The 26,550-nt window shown below is 40.0% G+C and overlaps 1 protein-coding gene across 1 annotated transcript in view; it reads right to left on the bottom strand.

Annotated features, from left to right (window-relative positions):
* Nucleotides 1-5,017: 5,017 nt before the first annotated feature.
* Nucleotides 5,018-26,550, bottom strand: part of LOC129406439 (complement factor H-like) — an 85,548-nt gene continuing 64,015 nt past the window's right edge. Inside the window, 4 exon segments of the mRNA XM_055144203.1 lie at nt 5,018-5,220; nt 5,842-6,024; nt 9,335-9,514; nt 11,547-11,723. Coding sequence (XP_055000178.1) covers nt 5,018-5,220; nt 5,842-6,024; nt 9,335-9,514; nt 11,547-11,723 — 743 coding nt within the window.

Below are 26,550 nucleotides of genomic sequence, written 5' to 3'. Positions count from 1 at the left end.
GAAGGAAGGAAGGAGGGAGGGAGGGAGGGAGGGAGGAAGGGTAGGAAGGAAGGAAGGAAGGAAGGAAGGAAGGAAGGAAGGAAGGAAGGAAGGAAGGAAGGAAGGAAGGAAGGAAGGAGGGAGGGAGGGAGGGAGGGAGAGAGGGAGAGAGGGAGGGAGGAAGGAAGGAAGGAAGGAAGCGAGGGAGGGAGGGAGGGAGGACATAATGTGTGACTCTTGAGGCTTGCTTCTGTTATCATAGTGTTTGGGTTGATTTATCGTTTTATTACTGCTATGGCTGAAGTCCTGTGCAATGGGACAGTGATGCTGAACTTTGCCCTGTTTGAGACCAGGAGTCACAACCTGGGCAGGGCTTACAAGCAAGACTCCCTGCCACCACCAAATTCCATTCCAAGTCTCTCAGGTTTCAGAAGTCTGCACTATTTCTGTAATCAATACTGCATGTGTTTTCATGTCCGAATAATTTTATCAGAATATGAATTTACTTGCTTAACCATATACTTATTGTTAATCCACTCCTATGTTAGAAAGTGAAGGTTTTGCAATACTTAATCATCATCAACAGTGCATTGAGTATTGTGTCCAATTTTTGAGGTCATCATTTTAAATTAAGTTTTCGTTGACCATTTTCTATGTTTTTCTTTTGAGAAGTGTCCTTTTAAACAGATTGCTAGCTCTCTCAATCCATTTGTCTCTAGTTTACAGAGTTGTGAGATATATTTGCATATATTCTAAATCCTGGTTATTTTGATGTATGAGTAGAAAATATTTTCTTCCATTCTGTAGATTACCTTATCATCTTATACATATCTTTTATTAATTTAATTATTTCCTTGGCTTGGGGGTCACATCCTTTGGTATTCATTGCTTACTCTTGTGTTGTGCTCAGTGATCATACCTGATGGGATCTCAGGGGACCATATGTGGTGCTAGGGATCAAAGTCCAGTTGTCCACATCCATGGCAAGTACTCTACCAGGTGTGCTATCGCTCTGGCACCTATAATGTATTTTCTTGTACAAAATTGGTGCTTTTTTGACTCACATATTCTATCTTTTCCTTTTTTGGTGCAACTATATTGTAATACCTAGAAGCCTATGGCAGAATCTAAGGTCATTAGGACTCATTCTTTGACTTTTTGATGTAAGTAGTGTGTATTTTCACATCTCACATCTAGGACCATGATGCATTATGAAATAATTTTTATTATGTGAGGAATGGGTCAGATTCATTTCCTGGCAGGTGAAATTCAGTTGGCCCAGAATCCTTTTATACTGAAACTGTCTACGCAGTGAAAGACTTTGAGTTATATCAATGACTCTTCATTTCAGAGACATGAACTCATTTTTATTTTGTATTGTTGATACTCTTAGTGTATTTGTCTTTTCCTATGCTATGTTTCAAAATGTGGGGCAGGAGAGAATACAACAGGTAGAGTGCTTGACTTACATGCAAGCGATCTAAATCCAATTTCTGAGATGCCATATGATCTGGCACCAACAGGAATAATATCTGAGGGCAGAGCCAAGAAGAGGAAGCCCTGAGCACTGTTGGTAAGGCAAAAAAAAAAGAAAGAATGAATAAATAAGTTCAAAGAAAATATATACAATAAGAACAATTCTTAAAAACCCTTGAAACTGATGAATGCACAAAATAGATGTTTTCAGAAAATTCTTTACATTTATATTTTAACTGTGGCTGAAGAGAGAGTACAAACCGCATGGTGTTTGCCTTGAATGGCTCTAAGTGGATATGATCACAACCACCCCAAGTGGTCTTCCAAGCCTGGTTCATAATGAACGATGATCATATAGCCAAAAATAGGCCCACAACACCACCAGGGGTGACCCCAGATCTCCCCCAAAATTTGCTGGGAGCTAGACCGATATTTCAGATGTTCCTGTGCTTGCCTTTCATGCAGCTGACTCTGGTTTAGTCTCAGGACAGCACATGCTCCCTGTGTACCACCACAGTGATCCGTGAGCATAGATTCAGGAGTAAGTTCCTGTAAGTAAGAACAGTCACATGGACATAACATGCATAAAAGCAAGCTCCCAGAAGAGAGGGATGCAGAGGGTCTCTTGCACGCATGCCTGCTGTCTTCACTGAGGCCCCTCAGAGAGGATGGGCTCCAGATTCCCTCCAGCCCTAAGCAGAGCTCCCGGTGGCCAAAGACCACCGGAACCTAGCCAAAGCCATGCTCAAGGCCCCACTCCACACGTTCAGATGAGCCAAATGCATGAAGGTACCGGCAAAGTAACTTAGGTGTGTGTAATTCCATCAATGGCCAACATCCAGAGACTTAAAAGCAAGCTCCCAGAAGCACGTGGCCACAAAGTGGCCATGAGATATCTTTTTTTTTTTTTGCTTTTTTTTTTTGTGGGGGGGTCACACCTGGCGATGCACAGGGGTCACTCCTGGCTCATGCACTCAGGAACTACCCCTGGCCGTGCTCAGGGGACCATATGGGATGCTGGGATTTGAACCCGGGTTGGCCGCGTGCAAGGCAAATGCCCTACCCGCTGCTATCTCTCCAGCCCCGGCCATGAGATATCTTAAACCCTACTTCTCCCTCTGGGAGAAAGTAGCAGGCTACTGAAAGTTTCCTGCCCACATGGGATACATGGGGCAACTTTGCAAGCTTCCCATGGAGTATTCCTACGCTAAAGCCAGTAACAAGCAGGATCCCATTCCTCTGACCCTGAAAGAGCCTCCAGTGTGGCATCTTTGGGAGGACCAAGTGGAGAGAGGCTTCTAAAATCTCAGGGATAAGACAAATGGAGAGGTTACTGAGCCCGCTCAAGAAATCAACGATCAACAGGATTTCGTGATTCGTGATTCATGAAGTAAGAACAGTCACATGGACATAACATGCGCCCCTCCCCAAAGACACACCCTGGATTACCAATTCTTCACAAATGGAAGTAGCACTGCATAAACTTTGTGTAAGTTTCAGGTGTGTCATTTTAATTCAATACAGAAGTTCACCATCGAGTGCATTTCTAGCTGTTTTGAAATAATTGACATATTTTCCACAATGTAACCCCCTCCTTTGCCTTCCACTTTCCTTGAGGGGCAGACATAGTGGTGCTACTAAATGTTGCTCAGAGTCTCCAAACCACTTTTCCACTTTTTCACTTAACTGAACCTTGTAACAGTTCACTTGTGGCCATGCATTGCTGTAAATCACTTGAGCTACCCTGCCAGTGCTCCTTGTCCCCAGAGTGACATTCTGCTGTGTAATCCAGCTCTCTGGACCGACATCTAACAGTGCTGAGGAATAATGAGGTGATGAAGATTCTACCAGATCATGCAATGTCTTGAAATTCCTGAAATATCCCAATCATTCCTTTTCCATTCTTCCAACCATAAACACTAGATTTTATAGTTTCTAAGTTGTTTTTGTTAATAGTTTGCAAATAATCTACAAGCTTATAGTTTATAAGTCTTTTTTTTACCTAATTTTGTTAATCCATGTCATGTATGAAACACATATAAGTGAAATCATGCATTACTTATCTTTCTCCATCGGATTCCTTTAATAAATCATAGTCATTCATGTGCTCAAAAACGGCAATATCTCATTCTGTTAAAATAACTGTCAGTATTGCATTGAGATTAGAAACGGTATGTTACTTATCCAGAGAGTCTCTTGCCCACACACCTGACTGTCTTCCCCGGACCTATCGGAGGGGATGGGCTCCAGCTTCCCTCCCCACCCAAAGCAGAGCTCCCAGCGGCCATGCTGGAGGCTCCTCTCTACATGTTTGGACAGGCCTCATGCATGAAGGTACCGGCAGAGGAACCCAGGTATATGTAATCCCATTAATGGTCAACATCCATAGACTTAAAAGCTAGCTCTCAGAAGCGATATCTTGTAGCCTACTTCTCCCTCTATGAGAAACAGGCAATCTTCCAAGAGTTTCCTGCCCACATGGGACAGCCTTGCAAGCTTCCCATGGTGTATTTATATGCAAAGTCCAGTAACAAAGTGGATCTCATTCCCTTGACCCTGAAGATCCCTCAGTGCAACATCGTTGGGATGGCCAAGTCCAGATGGACTTCTAAGATCTCAGGGAAAGGACGAAATGAGATGCTACTGGGCCCGCCTGAGAAATTGGTGTTTAACGGGCTATAGTGATCGTGATGTTCCTTATCCAATCACATGTCTGTGGAAACTTCTGTTTTCCCCAGTCCACTCTTGTACATAATGATACTTTGAACATGGCAATGTTTATATTGTTCGACTTAGTGTTTGTCCCCTTTTAGTAAGTACCCAAGAGAGAATACTAGAAGAGACTTTTCATTTTCATGAATTATGACTTTTCATAATGACTACAACAATCTGCTTCTATGAAATTTCAATTGTTACATATGATTCCTAACTCTTGTATCACAGGCTCTTTCCCACTCTTCTAATCATCAGCATTATTTTAAAATTGCAATTTAGTCATGTATCAACAAAAGTGTGAAGATTATTGCATGATTTTGGAATTGGAATCTAGTCACAAATGAAGAATTGTGACGTAGTTATATTTTGTTCTTAGCATAGACATTTAATTTATCCCGAGTTATAAGTGTTTGTAATTGGCAGTATTTTGAAAGCATGAATATTTCTACAGTTTCTTTGAAATAGAGTCTCAGAAATCCCTGAAAGTTCTAGAAAGAGGTGAAACAATATTAGCAGAATGACAGGAGGAAGTAGGCAGAAAAGACTCTACATCAAATTTCAAAACATAGACATTTTACAAATAGGATACATACATTATTTTTTACAAACTTTCAATGTGTTACCTTTAAAAAGTAATTATGGGTCTCTCAGATTAAAACTGCATCAGCCACATGATGTGTACCTAGCTTTCTAACTACGAATAAAGTTTAAACATTAAGAATGAGTTGAGAAGAATGAATTGTAAATGAATATTCAGAACAAATGTATATATTTTAAGTTTCTGATTGCACTAGAAATATTAATTTAAAATATTAATTTATTTTTAAAATTAATATTTCTTTAAATATTAATTTAAAGCACAAGTGGGATATGCTAATTTTCCATCATGACAGGTTGTTCGAAATGTTTCATCTGGTGACGTTCTACGATATCCCCGTTTACAGTCAAATTCAACAAAGTCCCCTGACTCAGTATAAAGTTTCTTTGTATCCACCCATCGGAACGTTATATTATGTTCATTTAAGATGTCTTCTGATATTACACAGGGACCTGAAAAGGAAAAATTATAAACTTTAAATAGTACACAAATACTACTCACAAACGTCAGACTTTCAAGCTGAGTTTCCTACACTCATCCAAGAATTTAATACCAAACTTTTGACAAACCAAAATATTGACAACCCATCATGTGAATTTAAAACGTTTAAAGTGTGAAATTAAGATTTATAATGAAAGTTTCCTAATGCCATTTATCATATTAAGAGCCCATGTTAAAAGAAGTTTCACTGTTGTGCTTCAAACAAGTATTCAAATTTTATTTTTTTATATTCATATTTTGTAGTTATGTATTCAGTAAGATTTTGTGAATCTGTGAACTTTTTTTTCGAAACATCAAATTTTCATTTACAGCCAATCATTTTCCTTGACTCCTTCGGCATATTAAAATAATTTAAAAAAATAATTAAAATAAAATACTTTCTTTTTTAGTTTTTTGGGTCACACCTGGCAATGCACAGGGGTTATTCCTGGCATTGCACTCAGGAATTACTCCTAGCATTGTTCAGGAGACCATATGGGATGCTGGGAATCATACCCAAATCGGCCACATGTAAGGTAAACGTCCTACCCACTGTACTATCGCTCCAGCCCCAGGCATATTAAAATACTTACTTATGCATTTGGGTGGTTCTGACCACTGCCCATTGCGGCATACTATAGTCCTGTGTCCTTCGAGTCTATAATAAGATTGGCATTGGTAATCAACTCTTGATTCTGGAGCATATTCCTTAAGTTGCTGTGAAATAGTATCTCCATTTGCTATAGGTGGAGGGGGACTACACTTTCCTACAGCGTCTGAAAAAAATATTTGGTTTATTGAAACTTACTGATTTCATGTAATATCCATTACATATACTAGGAGAGAAAGAACAAATGTTTAGGATAAAAAATAAATGGGTCAAACTATAACGTACATAATGTAAAGTGTCATAATTTTACATGATGGAAAAGATTCAATGAAGAACTTTCAATTTATAAATTGTCATGCTTATAACTGTTTCCTTTCAGCCTGCATAAAAGCAGATAGAGCATTAGCGAATATGTTTGCTTTAGAGACTCTACTATTACAAGTATTTTTTCAAGGACTGGAGTGATAGTATAGAGGGCAGGGTGTTTGCCTTGCACACAGCTGACCCAGGTTCAATCCCCAGCGTGCTATATGGTCCCCCCCAGTCTCTCAGGTATGGCCTAAAAGGCAGAAAAAAAAAATTTATATACCAATTGTGCAGGACAAAAAACATCTCTTATAGTGGAAGTGGAGGAAAGGTGAAGGGCACCACATCATCTCGTGATTATGTGGTGAAATCTTCTCCTTAAAATTTAGTTGGTCTTTTAAGTTTTTACCACTGAAGTAGAAGTAATTCAGTGAAATAAAAAATGAAAATGGTTAGGGGAGTGCAAAACAATGTGACATCAGAGGGTTTATGGCTGGTACCAGCCTCTTTGACCCCTCCTCTATGACTGGGTGGGTGGCAGGAAAGTGGCACAGGACCCAAGAACAAAGCAAACTCATGGGTCAAAGAGCTGAGGAGATGCAAGACCCCAGTGAAAGGAGACAGAGCTGCTGTCACCAGCATGAAGATACAGGTGTCAGGCTCTAGTCACTGCGCTCAAACCCAGAAGTCAGACTAGATCAAGTGTGATGGGGGACAGGAACTGGTCTTTGGACACTGGGAGATACGGGATAAACGGGTGAAGTCACGCCACAAGTAGGTAAAAGAATGAGACCAAGACGTGGGGGAAGGACCTAAACCATCCTACTTAAACTGTAATGAACGGTGATCATCAATCTAAGCCTTTGAAGGTGAATACTTCATACACTACTCAAAGATTGGCACATCTAAGAGATAATCCAATTTCACAGAATAAAATGAAGTATCTGGTTTTCATAAAAAATACACTGCAGTTTGCATGGGATATCTAAAATTTTACTGCTATTGATTATTCCAATTTATTTTTATTTGTACCTTCATGCATGAGGACTGTCCAAATGTGTGGAGAGGGGCCTCAAGCAAGGTTGTGGCTAGATTCCAGTGGTATTGTAACCTATTTCTCCCAGTGGAAGAAACTAGCAAGCCTCTGAGAGTTTCCTGCCCACATGGGACAAGACAGCCTTGCAAGCTTCCCATGGTGTATTCATATGCTAAAGCCCTTAACAAGCAGGATCTCATTCCCCTGATCCTTAAAGAGCCTCCAGTGCAACATCCTTGGGAAGACAGCATGGAGAGAGGCTTCAAAAATCTCAGGGATAGGACGAATGGAGAGGTTACTGAGCCTGCTCGAGAAATCGACTATCAACGGGATTTCATGATTTGTGATTCATGATTTTTAATTGAGACACACTGATTTACAAATAATTCAGAGTAGAGTGTCAGGAATACAGTGTTCTAACATCAATCCCACCACCAATGTCACCTTCCTTCTCCGAGTGTCCCCACATTCCCTCCCACAATTCTGTATCCTGGACAGACACATGTTAAAATTTGGTTTCTGTGGCTTGGATCTCCTGCTGACAGCCTGGCTGGCTCTGTGTTTTAGATATGTGCCTTTAACATAATTCTGCCCCACAGACATGCCTGAGGCCCCTCAGCCTGACCAAGAAGCCAGAAAGAAGTGTTCCAGAAACCCACATGGAAGATAACAAAAAAGAAAGAGAAACAAAAGAATAAGAAACTCACCTGATAATGAGTAACCCAGCCTCTAATAGCAGTAATTACTGATAAAAAGTCTAGTATGATCAGAAATGGGCTAAAACTGGCAAGGAGGACACAAAGACAAGATCTATCTGTGTTCCATATTCAAGGAATTCTTCACACTTAAAAACATAAGTGGATTCAAAGAAAGGGCTTGGAAACGTATATGTACCAGGAAAAGTTATCTTGAAAAGCTAGAAGTGGCCTATGTCCTAATTTCTTCATTGGCTCTCCTGATTTCCTGGACACTCAATTCAGGAGTGCCCCATGACCTAGATCTCAGACTTCTCTATAGATCTATTAATTTCCTCCATGAGCTCAGCATGACAGCATGTCTTTAAATGTAATCCATGTACTGGAGAAGTCCCACTTCATTATACTTTCTAGGATGACTCTCTGCCTAGTCTATGCCTCCAAGTGAAGTGTTTAGACTCCAAATACACCTAAATCCTATTCACTTTACTTATTTGTTTGTTTTAGTTGGGAAAAGACACCCATCATGCTCAGGACTGACTGCTGGCTCTGTGCTCAGGGATCACCTGAGCATGCAAGCTTTGGTGACCCTTGGGTTCCAGGTTGCAAATCTGAGTGAGCCATGTGCAAGGCAGGGACCCTACCACTCTCTGTCTCCCCAGCCCCACACTTCAGCAATTTTAATACCTTTTTATTTAACTCAGGAAATAAGAGCCTGAGACCTTAAGTCTGGTACTAATTTTCTATTACTCAGATAAAATATTTCCTAAAAATCAGCTATTATTTCATAAAGATAATTTGATTTTCAACATACTCATTTTGTTAAAATATGTCATAGGATTTCCCACATATGCTTGTATGTCTGTAGCACTGTAGTACTGTTGTCTCGTTCATCGATTTGCTCAAGCGGACGACAGTAACATCCCATAATTATCAGACTTATTGTTACCATTTTGGGTATATCGAATACACCATGGGGAGCTTGTCAGGTTCTGCTGTGCAGGCGGGATACTCTCAGTAGCTTGCCAGGCTCTCCAAGAGGGGCGGGGGAATCGAACCCAGGTCAGCCGCGTACAAGGCAAATGCCCTACCCACTGTGCTATCGCTCCAGTATGTATCACTGTCACTGTCATCTGGTTGCTCGATTTGTTTAAGCGGGCAACAGTAACGTCTCTCGTTGAGAGACTTATTGTTACTGTTTTTGGCATATCCAATATGCCACAAGTAGCTTGCCATGCTCTGCCGTGCGGGCGCGATATTCTAGGTAGCTTGCCGGGCTCTCCTAGAGGGGCGGAGGATTCGAACACAGGTCGACCTCATGAAAGGGGAACGACCTATGGCTGTGCTATCACTACATATTACCCTAGCATATTTTATTATTTGCTGCTATTATCCCAAAATATGTTGGATAATAGCAAAGCGCAAGTCAGATACACTACCTTTACATTGAGGAGGTGTTGTCCATTTGCCATCTAAACACTGCACTTCTGCTGTGTCTCCATAGAGTTTAAAAGGCTTTTCACATTCATAACGCACCTGCACACCAGATGGATACCTCACCATCTCATTTTGTATGATACCATGTTCAACCCTGGGTGGAGGACTACAAGCAACACTTTCTATAGGGAAAGCAAAAAGAACCTACAGTGCAATGGCTAAGTATAAAATCTACAAATGGAATTTGAATCATAGTTTAAGGAGATTAAAAATCCAAACTTCAGGGGGCTGGCGAGCAACATAGCTAATCAAATCAATTCTGTGGTTCAAATCTTTTTCTTTTTCTTTAATATTTTGGAATTGGTGTCACGCCCAGGGACTACTCCTAGTTTGCTGTCCAAGATACAGTCCTGGCCACAGATCTGCCCCTCCTGCAGGCAAGCTTGTATGTGTCAAAGGGCCACAGCCCCTATTTCAATTTTTGTCTTCTATCCTTCACAGATAGTTAATAGACTCTTTAAGGAAAGTGAGTAATAAGAATTTCTCTTTGTTCCCCTTTGGTCTAATCAAATTCATGTTATTAACTATATAAATTTTAAATAAATAGATTATAAGAAATATTATAATGAATTTATTGACATCAGAATTTGGTTTGTAATCAGTCTTTTAGTGAACCATAATTTAAAGCACATACCTTAGGGACAACAGCAATGAACACAATTTAGAAGACAAACTTGAAGGAAAAGGATGACGAGAGGATTCAAACAATGTACTTGGAGATATTTAGGAAATATGTCAAGAGAATACCCATAATGTCCTTTAGTTAAATCCTAGAATAATAGAAGCATTCAAAACATATATGTCTAATAGTCTAATATAATTATTAGTAGTAGCACTGTAGCACTGTTGTCCCATTGTTCATCAATTTGCTCTAGTGAGCACCAGTAACTTCTCCATTGTGAGAATTGTTCTTATTATTTTTGGCATAGTGAATACACCACGGGTAGCTTGCCAGGCTCTGCCATGCGGGCAGGATACTCTCGATAGCCTGCTGGGCTCTCTGAGAGGGATGAAGGAATCGAACCCGGGTCAGTCGCTTGCAAGGCAAACGCCTTACTCGCTGTGCTATCACTCCAGTCCATAATTATAATTTTTATTATAATTTCCAAAAAACCAACATACTGACTTAACTGTATCAAATGATTTGTTACACATTTATCCAAAGTACAACATGGATATGGTGATATTGAAGACCTAAATATGTATGAATACATGTGTTATTGAGGTCATACTTCTTATATTCAAATTCTTTTCTGCCAACATAGATCATCACCAAAACATGTGTGTATATGCATGTGTATGTGTATACTGTCTGTGATAATCTGTTAGCTTTAATAAAATACTTATTAATATTTTTTAATAAAGAAATCATAGAAATGTGCATACTACTAAATTTGATGAACTATTTAAGAAAAGAACATCAAATGGCAAATGTATATTAGAAGTACAAATGTTATATTAGAAGTACAAATATTAGAAAGAGGATTGGAGGGGCTGGAGAGATAGCACAGCGGGTAGGGCGTTTGCCTTGCACGCGGCCGACCCAGGTTCAAATCCCAGCATCCCATATGGTCCCCTGAGCACGGCCAGGGGTAATTCCTGAGTGCAGAGCCAGGAGTAACCCCTGTGCATCGCCAGGTGTGACCCAAAAAGAAAAAAAAAAAGAAAAAAAAAGAAAGAGGATTGGAGACAGGGTGAAAAAGAAAGAGAGAAAGACAAAGAGAGAAAGAGAAAAAGAGAAAGAGAGAGAAAGAAGAAAAGTGCTTGCCATAGACACAGTGGGGGTGGAAGAAAGGAAGAGGAAAACTGGGGACCTTGGTGGTGGGAAATGTACACTGGTAGAGGGGTGAGTGTTGGACCAGTGTATGACTGAAAACCAATTGCGAACACCTTTGTAACTGTGTACCTCACTGTAAAGTAAAATGTGTATTGGAGAGGGAGGATGTTGAAATCGTAACAAAGGTGATGTGAAAATGTCATAATTTAGCTCACGTTGTCAATTTTTATCCCTGGGGAAAATACTTCTACCAATTTCAAGAACTTCTCAGAGATAGTTTTATAAATTTTAGAATTACTACTTAGATTAATATTTGTAGTATCTAAGTTCTGAATTAAAGATATCTGTCAGCCTTAGAAGAATATAGTACACTATACCTATGCATTCTGGTGGACTGGACCATTTTCCTCCTAAACATGTTGAGATTGCAGATCCATCAATTCTATAACCGTCAGCGCAGCTGTACATAACTTCTTCTCCGTATTGGTAACCATCTCCGTTGTGTAACTGAGGTATACCATGGGAAATCTGAGGTGGAGTTCCACAAGGAAGTCCTGAAAAAAAAAATAATGAGCCCTCTCCCTCCCCTACCTTCCCTGCCTGCTCACTGCTCCAGCAGCTCCCAGACCGATCTCCAGCCAGTGTCCAGTAGCAAAAGGGACGTGGCCTCTTTGCTAGTGGGCGTGGCCCCTCTTCGGTGGGCGTGGTCGCCAGGAGCGGTGGCCGCTTACTTGGCCTCAGTTATTTTCCTCTTTACTAGTATAATGGAGAGACATCACAATCCCCATTAACTTACTCTGTGGAGATCTCCCCAGTTACCTCAAACACAAAAGACTAAATTAACCACTAGCCTACTCCAATTGCACCAAAATATCGAAAACTCAGGAAAAGAGAGATTAGCTTTAGTGAACTGGAAGGTCCCACCTCCATACAACCGTGAGAGCATGAAGAAACAGCACAAATCCCCACAGCAAGGAGAAGATGAAGAAAAGAGTCCAGAAACCTCTGCAGGAGTTTCCCACAAATGTGATCTCTATGATAAAGAATTCAGAGAAGAAATTCTGAGAATTTTCATCGAACTTAAAGAAACGGTGGAGCAGTCAGCGAAGAAATTACGGCAAGAAATGAGAGCAGAAATAGGAAGGCTACATTCAGAAATGTCACGAATAAAAGACACTGTAGACAAAATTAAAAACACAGTTGGAGCCCTCAACAGTAGAATGGCTGCAGCTGAAGAGAGAATTAGTGACCTTGAAGATAAGCAACAGAAATCCCAAAGGCTACAACAAACAATAGGAAAAGATTTTAAAATTGCTCTAAAGCGAATCAGAGACCTAGGGGATGATGCCAAGAGGAATAACATAAGAATAATTGGAGTTCCAGAAGGACAGGGAGGCAACCCTAATGAGAAAGCCACAGTTAAAGAAATCATTGCTGAAAACTTCCCAGAGCTGGATAAGGCAGATGTTCAGATCCTAGGAGCCAGAAGGGTGCCAGCTAGAAGGGACCCTAATAAAAAGACACCAAGACATATCTTAGTCAGAATGATGGATGCCATGGATAGGGATACAATACTGCAAGCAGCAAGGTCAAAAAAAGAAATCACATACAAAGGAGCACCCCTTAGATTCACAGCAGACTTATCAGAGGAAATCCTCCAAACCAGAAGACAGTGGTGGGATATAGTGTAAAAACTCAATGAAATGAACGCCTCACCAAGAATACTTTATCCGGCTAAGCTCTCACTCAAACTCGAAGGAACCATACACAATTTCATGGATAAACAACAATAAGGAATTTCATGGACTCAAAACCAAGCTTAAAAGAAGGACTAAAGGGCTACAGGAAAAATCCTACAAGAAAAACAAACCCCACAGAAAGATGACACAAAGTCCCATGACAATAATCTCTCTCAATGTCAATGGCCTAAATGCACCAATTAAAAGACAAAGAGTGGCAAAATGGATTCAGAAACAAAACCCAACATTCTGCTGCCTACAGGAAACACACCTGAACAGTCAGAGCAAACACAGACTCAAAGTCAAAGGATGGAAAACTATCCCGCAAGCAAACAACTCCCTCAAAAAAGCTGGGGTGGCTATACTAGTTTCCAATAACATAGATTTCAGGTTGAAAAAGATTAGAAGGGACAGCGAAGGTCACTTCCTATTTATCAAGGGATATGTACAACAGGAAGAAATCACACTCTTAAATTTATACGCACCTAATAAGCAATGAGCTAAATACTTAAAACAAGTTTTAACAGACTTTAAGGAGGACATTGCTAGCAACACAATAGCAGTCGGAGACTTCAACACTGCCTTATCACCTCTGAATAGATCGACAAGAATAAAACTCACCAAGGAAATACTGAAACTGCAGGAAAAAAATAGAAGAGAGAGGCCGAATAGACCTATACAGGGCTTTACACCCAAAAAAGAAAGAATGCACATTCTTTACCAGTGCACATGGAACATTTTCTAAAATAGACCATGTACTGGGCCACAAAACATACCTCAATAGAATCGGAAAAATAGAAATTGCATCAACAACCTTCTGAGACCATGATGTGCTGAAGATAGAAGCTAATCAAACACAGACACAGAGAATCAAAGCAAACACCTGGAAAGTAAACAGCTCAGTGTTGAACAATGAGTGAGTCAGGAAGGAAATCAGGAAGAAATCAAGAGATACCTTGAAACAAATGAAAATGAAGACAGGAGCTACCAAAACCTATGGGATGCAGCTAAAGCTGTGTTAAGGGGAAATTTTATTGCTCTGCAAGCGTTCCTTAGGCTGGAAGAAAGGGCCTATACAGATAGCTTAGCTTGACTTCACAGCTCAAGGCCTTAGAAAAGGGCCAGAAAAAGGAAGCTAAACCAGAACGAAGGAAGGAAATGATAAAAATTAGAGCAGAAATTAATGACATGGAAACCCAGAAAACAATCTGAAAGGTCAGTGAAAGCAAGAGCTGGTTCTTTGAGAAAATAAACAAGAGTGATAAACCGCTAGCAAGACTCACAAAGAAAGAGCGAGAGATAACACTAATAAACTGAATCAGAAATGAAAAAGGGGGCATCACAACAGAAATTCAAAAGATTATCAGATACTACTTTGAAAATCTATATGCCACAAAACAATAGAACCAAAAAGAAATGGATGAATTCCTTGACTCCTACAATCTCCCAAGACTGAAACAAGAAGACTTGGACTTCCTGAATAGTCCCATTAATATCAAGGAAATTGAAACTGTAATCAAAAGTCTCCCCAAAAACAAAAGCCCGGGTAGAGATAGATTCACTGGCGAATTCATCCAAACATTTAAAAAAGATTAGTTGCCAATACTACTCAAGCTTTTCCAGGAAATTGAAAAATCAGGAACTCTCCCAAACAGTTTCTATGAGGCACATATCTCCCTAATACCAAAAGCAAACAAAGACACCACTAAGAAAGAAAATTATAGACCAATATCCCTGATGAACACCGATGCAAAGATCCTCAACAAAATATTAGCAAATAGGATCCAACAACTCAACAAAAAGATCATACACCATGACCAAATGGGATTCATCACAGGGATGCAAGGATGGTTTAACATTCGGAAATCAATCAACATAATCCATCATATAAACAAAAGTAAGGATAAAAACCATACGAATATAACAATTTATGCAGAGAAATCATTTGACAAGATCCAACATCCATTCATGATGAAAACCCTCACCAAAATGGGTTTTGGAGGAACTTTCTTCAAGATAGTCGAAGTCATCTACCATAAGCCTATGGCAAGCATTTTCCTCAATGAGGAAAAACTAAGGGCCTCTCCTCTAAGATCAGGCACAAGACAAGGATGCCCACTCTCACCACTTGTGTTCAATATAGTCCTAAAGTACTTTCGATAGGTGATAGACAACAAAAATATACCAAGGGCATCCAGATAGGAAAGGAAGAAATCAAACTCTCACTATTTGCAGAAGATATGATACTATATATAGAGAAGCCAAAATCCTCTACTAAGAAACTCTTAGAAACAATAGACTTGTACAGTAAGGTTGCAAGCTATAAAATCAATACCCAAAAATCCATGGCATTCCTATTTGCAAACAATGAGACAGAGGAAAGGGACATTAAAAAAAGCAATCCCAGTCACAATTGTGCCCCAGAAAATCAAGTACCTTGGAATCAGCTTAACTAAGGAAGTAAAAGACCTCTACAAAGAAAACTACAAGACACTACTCCATGAAAAAAAAGAGGATGTAAGGAAATGGAAACATATACCCTGCTCATGGTTAGGGAGAATCAACATTGTCAAAATGGCAATACTCCCAAAAGCATTGTACAGATTCAACACGATCCCTATAAGGATACCCATGACATTCTTCAAAGAAATGGATCAAGCAATCCAGAAATTCATATGGAACAACAAACACCCATGGATTGCTAAAACAATTCTTGGGAAAATGATGATGGGAGGCATCACCCTCCCCAACCTCAAACTTTACTATAAAGCGGTAATAATCAAAGCAGCATGGTACTGGAACAAAGGCAGAGCCTCAGACCAGTGGAACAGGGTGGAATATCCCTACACACAACCCCCAATGTATGACCATCTAATCTTTGATAAAGGAGCAAGAAATGTGAAATGGAGCAAGGAAAGCCTCTTTAACAAATGGTGCTGGCACAACTGGACAACCACATGCAAAAGAATGGGTTTAATCCTCGCCCTGACACCATGCACAAAAATCAGACCAAAATGGATTAAGGACCTCAACATCAGACTTCAAACTATAAGGTACATTGAAGACAAGGTTGGCAAAACCCACCATGATATTGAAGCTAACAGTTTCTTCAAAGATGACACGCAACTGAACAACAAAGAGGAAACAGAGATAAACAAATGGGACTACATTAAACTAAGAAGCTCCTGCACTGCAAAAGACACAGTGACCAGAATCCAAAAACAGTCTACAGAATGGGAAAGGATATTCACCCAATAGTCATCAGATAAGGGATTGATATCAAGGGTATATAAGGCACTGGTTGAACTCTACAAGAAGAAAACATCCAACCCCCTCAGATAATGGGGTGAAGATATGAACAGAAACTTTCCCAAGGAAGAAATACGAATGGCCAAAAGGCACATGATAAAGTGCGCTACATCACTAATCATCAGGGAGATTCAGATCAAAACAACCATGAGATACCACCTCACACCACAGAGACTGGCACACATCCAAATGAACAAAAACAAACGCTGTTGGAGAGGATGTGGGGAGAAAGGGACCCTTCTACACTGCTGGTGGGAATGCCGGCTAGTTCAGCCCTTTTGGAAAACAGTATGGACGATTCTCAAAGAACTAGAGGTTGAGCTCCCATTTGACCCAGCAATACCACTGCTGGGTATATACCCCGGAGAAGCAAAAAAGTATAGTCGAAGTGACATCTGCATTTATATGTTCATCGCAGCACTGCTTACAACAGCCAGAATCTCAAAAAAACCCGAGTGCCCAAGAACAGATGACTGGTTAAAGAAACTCTGGTACATCTATACAATAGAATAGTATGCAGCCGTTAGTAAACATGAAGTCATGAACTTTACATATAAATGCAACAACATGGAAAGTATCATGCTAAGTGAAATGAATCAGAAACAGAGAGACAGACATAGAAAGATTGCACTCATCTGTGGAATATAAAATAACAGAGTAGGAGACTAATATCCAAGAATAGTAGAAATAAGTACCAAGAGGTTGTCTCCATGGCTTGGAAGCTGGTCTCATATGCTGCTGGAAAAGTCATCTCAGATAGAGAAGGGAACACCAAGTAAAATGTGGTTGTAGTTCCTGCCCGGGAAGCGAGATGTGTGCTGAAAGTAGACTAGAGACTGAACACAATGGCCACTCAATACCCCTATTGCAAACCACAACACCTAATTGGAGAGAGAGAGATCAAAAGGGATTATCCTGCCACAGAGGCAGAGTGGAGTGGGGAGAGATGTGATGGGGGGGAAGGATACTGGGTTTATTGATGATGGAGAACGGGCACTGGTGGAAGGATTTGTGTGTGAACATTTTATGAGAAAAAAATAAGTTCTAACATGTGTGAATCTGTATCTGTACCCTCATGGTGATTCACTAATTAAAGAATAAAATAAATTTAAAAAAAGAAAAAAAAAGGAAATAATGACTCTATATTTACCTAACTTTGAAATTTGTTGATTTTATTAACTGATAATGAAATTTAATATGTAGTTTTAACACTTAACAATTTGAGTTTCTTTTTATTTAATTAATATCTGGTTTGGGAACCACAAGTGGCAGTGCTCAGGGCTTTCTCCTGGATCTACACTCAGGAATCACTCCTCATGAACTCCAAGCACTGGATGTGGTATTGGGATTGAACCCAGGTCGGCAGACTGCAAAGCAAACGTTTTGTGCTTTTGCTCAATAACCAAATTTTATTTAATACTAAACCACAACTCAGGAGCTGAGACGACATCACATAGAAGGTTCACATATAGGTCCTCAAATCAGCCTCCTAGCATGTAGCCAGATGTTAATCTGAGCAAAAACTTGTAGCTAAGAATGTACAGATCTACATATGTATATAGATATGAGAATGTATATATCATAATGTATATAGGAGAAACTATAAATTCTTTCCTAACCAATAAATAACAGAAAAAGGGAAACACAATAGGAATTAACCATCTTAACAAATGTACCTTATAGTGTAAAAAATTGGGACAATGTAGGAAAATAATATAAAAACCTGGCTGAGGGCCCACTGCTCCGCTCCTTTTTTCAGGTTAATGGAGGGAACGGGCCCCATCACATCTGCACCTGCACCTCCCCCCGCTCCGTGCCGTCTTCCTCAGACCCTGGCTCCACCCTTTCTGCTCAACGCCCATCTAGACCCTCATCACCTTCCAGCGCCAGTCCACTGCTCTGCTCCCCTTTTCAGGTTAGTGGAGTGAACAGGCGCCATCCCATCTGCGCCTGCACCTCCCCACCCCCTGAGGTCACCCCGGCACATTGTGTTAGTGGGTGTGGCCTCAACAAAAGTGGGCGTGGCTTCAACAAAGTGGGCGTGGCCTCCTCCGGATCGGTGGCCACAGTTATTTTTTTTCAAATACCAAGCAATTATTTGGTACTTCTCAATATTCATCACCTATATCCCTGATTATCATCTTCGAGGGCCTCAAAATACTTCCTAAATGAGTTCCTAGCTAATTCCAAATTTCAAAAACTACCAATGAGTAGAAGCAGCTATTCAAGCCAAACCTAACGGACCTCACTCTCAAAAAGTATTGCTTGAACTTTCACATAAATAATAGAGGAACAGAGAGGGACATCTTCTAGAGGGAGTACAGAAGAAATTGATCACCACTGACCAACCCATTCAGAATTCTTTTTCACAACCAGAGGTGAACTTCAAGGCCTCTTTGCCATACTACCACAGCAATATGAAGAAACAGCGAAAATCCCCACCACAAGGGGAGGACGAAGAAAAGAGTCTTGATGCATCACTAGACCTTACCTACAAACTAGAGCTCTCCGATAAAGAATTCAGAGCTGAAATCCTCAAGATGTTCAATCAACTCAATCGAAAGTTTGACAAGGTATTCGTTACATTAAAGGCAGACCTCATAGAAATGATACAACAGACAGCTGAGAAATTACGGGAAGAAATGAGAACAGAAAGAAAAAACCTACAGAAGGAAATGTCACAAATCAAGGATTCCGTACATGAATTAAAAAACTCAGTGGGTGCCCTCAACAATAGAATGACTGCAGCATAAGACAGAATCAGTGAGCTTGAAGATCAGCTCCAGGAAGCCTATAGGCAACAACAATCAATGGGGAGAGACCTTAAAATAGCTCTAGGGAGAATTAGAGTCCTAGGGGATAAATTCAAGAGGAACAACATTAGAATCATTGGACTACCAGAACCACAGGGAACCAACCCCAATGAAAAAGCCACAGTCAAAAAAATCATTGCTGAAAAGTTCCCAGAGCTGGACAATGCAGACATCCAGATTCAAGGAGCCAGAAGGGTACCAGCTAAAAGAGACCCTAACAGAAAAACTCCAAGACATATCATAGTTAGGATGATGGACGTAACAGATAGAGACACATTACTGCAAGGCACAAGGTCGAAGAAGGAAATCACATACAATGGAGCACCCCTTAGGTTCACAGCAGACCTATCGGAGGAAACCCTTTAAGCTCGAAGGCAGTGGTGGGATATAGTGAAAAAAACTCAATGAGATGAATGCTTCACCAATAATACTTTATCCAGCCAAACTCTAATTCAAACTCGAAGGAATTATACACTATTTTGGGGATAAACAACAACTCAGGAACTTCTTAGACTCTAAACCAAACCTAAAAGAAGGTCTAAAGGGGCTACTATAAGACAAGACAAACCGCTACAAGCACAACAAATATTTACACAAAGATGGCAGAAAACCCTATGACAATAATCTCTCTCAATGTCAATGGTCTTAATTCACCAATTAAGAGACACAGACTGGCAAAATGGATTCAGAGACTCAACCCAGCATTCTGCTGCCTGCAAGAAACACATCTGAATAGCCAGAACAAACGCAGACTCAAAGTCAAAGGATGGAAAACAATTCTGCAAGCAAACAACTCCCTTAAAAAAGCTGGGGTGGCTTTACTAGTATCAGACAAAATAGACTTCAGGTTGAAAAAGATTAGAAGGGATATTGAAGGACACTTTTTATTAATCAAGGGATATGTACAGCAGGAAGAAATCACACTCCTAAACGTGTATGCACCCAATGAGGGACCAGCTAAATACCTACAACAGCTGCTAACAGACCTTAAGAAGGACATTGTGGGCAACACAATAGTAGTTGGAGACTTCAACACTGCCCTATCACCTCTGGACAGATCAAGAAGATTAAAACTCACCAAGGAAATAATGGCTTTGAAGGAAGAAATAGAAGAGAGAGGGCTAATAGATCTATACAGGGCTCTATATCCAAAAGAAAGGGAATACACATTCTTTTCCAGTGCACATGGAACATTTTCCAGAATAGACCATGCGCTGGGCCACACAACATACCTCAACAGAATCAACAAAATAGACATTGTACTAGCTATTTTTTCAGACCATGATGCATTGAAAATAGAAGTTAATCATGGACAGATGCAGAAAATTAAATCACACACCTGGAAATTAAATAGCACGATGTTGAACAATGAGTGGGTCAGGAAGGAAATCAAGGAGGAAATCAAATGGTACCTGGAAACAAATGAGAATGAAGACACGAGCTACCAGAACCTGTGGGACGCAGCTAAAGCCGTTTTAAGGGGAAAATTTATAGCTCTGCAAGCATATCTCAGGAAGGAAGAAAGGGCCCGCATAAATAACTTGACTTCACAGCTCAAGACCTTAGAAAAGGACCAACAAAAGGAGCCCAAACCAGGCAGAAGGAAAGAGATAATAAAACTTAGAGCAGAAATTTACGACATGGAATCCCAAAAGACAATTTGAAAGATCAATGAAACCAAGAGCTGGTTCTTTGAGAAAATTAATAAGATTGATAAACCACTAGCAAGGCTCACAAAGAAAGAGAGAGAGAGAACACTTATAAGTCGAATCAGAAATGAAAAGGGGGACATCACAACAGAAACCAATGAAATTCAAAAGATCCTCAGAGACTACTTTGAAAATCTGTATGCCACAAAACAAGAGAACCTAGAAGAAATGGATAAATTTCTGGATTCCTATAATATCCCAAGGCTGAACCAAGAAGACCTGGAGTTCCTGAATAGTCCTATTAACATCAAGGAAATTAAAATGGTAATCAAAAGTCTTCCCAAAAACAAAAGCCCAGGCCGAGACGGATTCACTAGTGAATTTTTCCAAACATTTAAAGAGGACCTATTGCCAGTACTTCTCAAGATTTACCAGGAAATTGAAGAAACAAAAACCCTCCCAAACAGTTTCTATGAGGCTCACATATCCCTAATACCAAAAGCAAACAAGGACACCACAAAAAAAGAAAACTACAGACCAATATGCCTGACGAACACAGATGCGAAGATTCTCAACAAAATATTAGCAAACAGCATTCAACAACTCATCAAAAAGATCATACACCACGACCAAGTGGGATTCATCCCGGGGATGCAAGGATGGTTTAACATTCGGAAATCAATCAACATAATCCATCATATCAACAAAAGAAAAGATAAAAATCATATAATTATATCAATACATGCAGAGACAGCATTTGACAAGATCCAGCATCCGTTTATGATGAAAACACTAGCCAAAATGGGTATAGAAGGGACCTTCCTCAATATAGTCAAAGCCATCTACCACAAGCCTACGGCAAGCATTGTCCTCAATGGGGAAAAATTAAGACCCTTCCCTCTGAGAACAGTGACAAGACAAGGATGCCCACTCTTTCCTCTTCTGGTCAATATAGTACTGGAAGTACTTGCAATAGCGATTAGGCAAGAAAAAGATATTAAGGGCATTCAGGTAGGAAAGGAAGAAATCAAGATCTCACTATTCGCTGATGATAATGATATTATACTTAGAAAACCCTAAAACCTCTACCAAGAAACTCCTAGAAACAATAGACTCGTATAGTAAAGTTGTAGGCTATAAAATCAATACCCAAAAGTCCATGGCTTTCTAATATGCAAATAGTGAGAGAGAAGAAAGCGACATGATAAAAGCTATCCCGTTCACAATTGTGCCTCAGAAAATCAAATACCTCGGAATCAGCTTAATTAAGGAGGTAAAGGACTTTTATAATGAAAACTACAAAATGCTACTTCAGGAAATAAAAGAAGACATGAGGAAATGGAAAAATATCCTCTGCTCATGGATTGGAAGAATTAATATTGTCAAAATGGCAATTCTCCCCAAAGCATTGTACAAATTCAATGCGATCCCTATAGGGATACCCTTGTCATTCTTCAAAGAGATGGAGCAAGCGCTCCTGAAATTCATATGGAACAATAAGCCTGCACGAATAGCTAAAGCAATTCTTGGGGAAAAGAAAATGGGAGGAATCAACCTTCCCAACTTCCAACTCTACTACAAAGCGGTAGTCACTAAAACAGCATGGTACTGGAAAAAAGGCAGATCGGCAGACCAATGGAACAGGGTTGAATACTCTGACACATGCCCCCAAATATATGACCATCTAATCTTTGATAGGGAGCGAAAAAGGTGAAGTGGAGCAAGGAAAGCACATTAACAAATTGTGCTGGCAAAACTGGATGGCTACATGCAAAAAAATGGGCTTAGACCTCCACCTATCACCATGTACAAAAGTCAGATCAAAATGGATTAATGACTTCAACATCAGACCAGAATCCCTAAGGTACATTGAAGACAAGATCGGCAAAACCCTCCACGACATTGAAGCCAAAGGTATCTTCAAAGCTGACACGCCACTGGCCAAGCAAGTGAAAACAGAGATAAATAAATGGGACTATCTCAAACTAAGAAGCTTCTGCACCTCAAGAGAAACAGTGACCAAAGTACAAAGACAATCTACAGAATGGGAAAGGATATTTATGCAGTACCCTCTGATAAAGGGTTGATAACAAGGATATACAATGCACTGGTTGAACTCCACAAGAAGAAAACTGCCAACCCGATCAAAAAATGGGCTGATGAAATGAACAGAAACTTTCCTAAAGAAGAAATCCGAATGGCTCAGAGGCACATGAGAAAATGTTCCACATCACAAATCATCAGGGAAATGCAGATCAAAAAAACAATGAGATATCATCTCACACCACAGAGACTGGCCCACATCCCAAAAAACAAAAGCAACCGGTGTTGGCGTGGATGCGGAGAGAAAAGGACTCTTCTTCACTGCTGGTGGGAATGCCGACTGGTTCAGCCCTTTTGGAAAACAATATGGATGATTCTCAAAAAATTAGAAATTGAGCTTCCATTTGACCCAGCAATACCACTCCTGGGAATATATCCCGAAGAGGCAAAACGGTATAGTAGAGATGGCATATGTATTTCTATGTTCATTGCAGCACTGTTTACAATAGCCAGAATCTGGAAAAAACCAGAGTGCCCCAAAACAGATGACTGGTTAAAGAAACTCTGGTACATCTACACAATGGAATACTATGTAGCCGTCAGAAAACATGAAGTCATGAAATTTGCATATAAATGGATCAACATGGAGAGTATCATGTTGAGTGAAATGAGTCAAAAAGAAAGAGACAGACATAGAAAGATTGCACTCATATGTGGAATATAATGTAACTGAGAAGTACAAATTGGCAACGATGCAACTTCTGGCAGATATCTCTCTGGACTTAGTTACTAAAATACTAAAATATAGAAAGCCAAAACCGAGAGGCCGCTAGTGTGGTCACTCGACCTCATACCTCTTCATCCTCAGTAATGGAAAACAAATTATCTAATGCTTCATTTTCAGCAGGTCTGACTTTAGGGGACTCTCCAAACAATAATATTGAGTTTTGTTGAAATATTGTATGCAATCAAAGTGAAAGTAAAGTGAAATTTATTAGTTACACGGGCGGGGGAATAAGGGGGGGGCAGGGGCGTGGGGGGGTTAGGGTTGTGGTGGTGTGGGGTGGAGCTATACTGGGATTCTTTTTTTTTTAATTTTTTATTGAGTCACCATGTGGAAAGTTACAAAGTTTTCAGATTTAAATCTCAGTTATACAATGCTCGAATACCCATCCCTTCACCAGTGCTCATATTCCACCACCAAGAATCCCAGTATAGCTCCACCCCGCCCCCTCACACCCCTAGTCCCCCCCACCCTAAGCCCCCCCCCCCGCCTGTGTAACTAATAAATTTCACTTTACTTTCATTTTGATTGCATACAATATTTCAACAAAACTCACTATTATTGTTTGGAGAGTCTCTCCCCTAAAGTCAGACCTGCTGAAAAGGAAGCATTAGATAATTTGTTTTCCATTGCTGAGGGTGAAGAGGTATGAGGTCGAGTGACCACACTTAGCGGCCTCTCAGTTTTGGGTTTCTGTAATTTAGTATTTTAGTAACTAAGTCCAGAGAGACATCTGCCAGAAGTTGCATCGTTGCCAACTTGTACTTCTCAGTTACATTATATTCCACATATGAGTGCAATCTTTCTATGTCTGTCTCTTTCTTTCTGACTCATTTCACTCAACATGATACTTTCCATGTTGATCCACTTATATGCAAATTTCATGACTTCATGTTTCCTGACAGCTACATAGTATTCCATTGTGTAAATATACCAGAGTTTCTTTAGCCAATCATCTGTTTTCGGGCACTCTGGTTTTTTCCATATTGTGGCTATTGTGAACAGAGCGGCAATGAACATGGAAATGCAGATGTCATCTCTACTATACCTTTTTGCCTCTCCGGGATATATTCCCAGGAGTGGTATTGCTGGGTCAAATGGGAGCTCAATTTCTAACTTTTTGAGAATCGTCCATATTGTTTTCCAAAAGGGCTGAACCAGTCGGCATTCCCACCAGCAGTGAAGGAGAGTCCCTTTCTCCCCACATCCACGCCAACACCGGTTGCTTTTGTTTTTTGGGATGTGGGCCAGTCTCTGTGGTGTGACATGATATCTCATTGTTGTTTTGATCTGCATCTCCCTGATGATTAGTGATGTTGAACATTTTCTCATGTGCCTCTGAGCCATTCGGATTTCTTCTTTGGAAAAGTTTCTGTTCATTTCATCAGCCCATTTTTTGATCAGGTTGGCAGTTTTCTTCTTGTGGAGTTCAACCAGTGCATTGTATATCCTTGTTATCAACCCTTTATCGGATGGGTACTGCATAAATATCCTTTCCCATTCTGTAGATTGTCTTTGTATTTTGGTCACTGTTTCTTTTGAGTTGCAGAAGCTTCTTAGTTTGAGATAGTCCCATTTATTTATCTTTGTTTTCACTAGCTTAGCCAGTGGCGTGTCAGCTTTGAAGATACCTTTGGCTTCAATGTCGTGGAGGGTTTTGCCGACCTTATCTTCAATGTACCTTAGGGATTCTGGTCTGATGTTGAGGTCTTTAATCCATTTTGATCTGATTTTTGTACATGGTGATAGATGGAGGTCTAAGCCCATTTTTTTGCATGTAGCCATCCAGTTTTGCCAGCACAATTTGTTAAACATGCTTTCCTTGCTCCACTTCACATTTCTTGCTCCCTTATCAAAGATTAGATGATCATATATTTGAGGGTGTATGTTGGAGTATTCAATCCTGTTCCATTGGTCTGCCGCTCTGCCTTTGTTCCAGTACCATGCTGTTTTAATGACTACCACTTTGTAGTAGAGTTGGAAGTTGGGGAGGTTGATTCCTCCCATTTTCTTTTTCCCAAGGATTGCTTTTGGTATTCATGGGAGCTTATTGTTCCATATGAATTTCAGGAGCGTTTGCTCCATTTCTTTGAAAAATGGCAAGGGTATCCCTATAGGGATCGCATTGAATTTGTACAATGCTTTGGGGAGAATTGCCATTTTGACAATATTAATTCTTCCAATCCATGAGCAGGGGATGTCTTTCCATTTCCTTGTGTCCTCTTTTATTTCCTGAAGTAGTGTTTTATAGTTTTCATTATACAAGTCCTTTACCTCCTTTGTTAAGCTGATTCCGAGGTATTTGATTTTTTGAGGCGCAATTGTGAACGGGATTGCTTTTCTCAGGTCACTTTCTTCTCTCTCATTATTTGCATATAGGAAAGCCATGGACTTTTGGGTATTGATTCTATAGCCTGCAACTTTACTGTACGAGTCTATTGTTTCTAGGCGTTTCTTGGTAGAGGTTTTAGGGTTCTCTAAGTATAGTATCATATCATCTGCGAATAGTGAGAGCTTGATTTCTTCCTTTCCTACCTGAATGCCCTTAATGTCTTTTTCTTGCCTAATCGCTATTGCAAGTACTTCCAGTACTATATTGACCAGAAGAGGAAAGAGTGGGCATCCTTGTCTTGTCACTGTTCTCAGAGGGAAGTCTCTTAGATTTTCCCCATTGAGGACAATGCTTGCCATAGGCTTGTGATAAATGGCTTTGACTATATTGAGGAAGGTCCCTTCTATACCCATTTTGGCTAGTGTTTTCATCATAAACGGATGCTGGATCTTGTCAAATGCTTTCTCTGCATCTATTGATATAATTATATGATTTTTACCTTTTCTTTTGTTGATATGGTGGATTATGTTGATTGATTTCCGGATGTTAAACCATCCTTGCATCCCCGGGATGAATGCCACTTGGTCGTGGTGTATGATCTTTTTGATGAGTTGTTGAATTCTATTTGCTAATATTTTGTTGAAAATTTTTGCATCTGTGTTCATCAGGGATATTGGCCTGTAGTTTTCTTTTTTTGTGGTGTCTTTGTTTG

This window comes from Sorex araneus, chromosome 7, assembly GCF_027595985.1.
Source record: "Sorex araneus isolate mSorAra2 chromosome 7, mSorAra2.pri, whole genome shotgun sequence".
Taxonomy (NCBI): Eukaryota; Metazoa; Chordata; class Mammalia; order Eulipotyphla; family Soricidae; genus Sorex; species Sorex araneus.
Note: the sequence above shows the minus strand (reverse complement) of the source record. Positions and strands in the feature narration are given on the sequence as shown.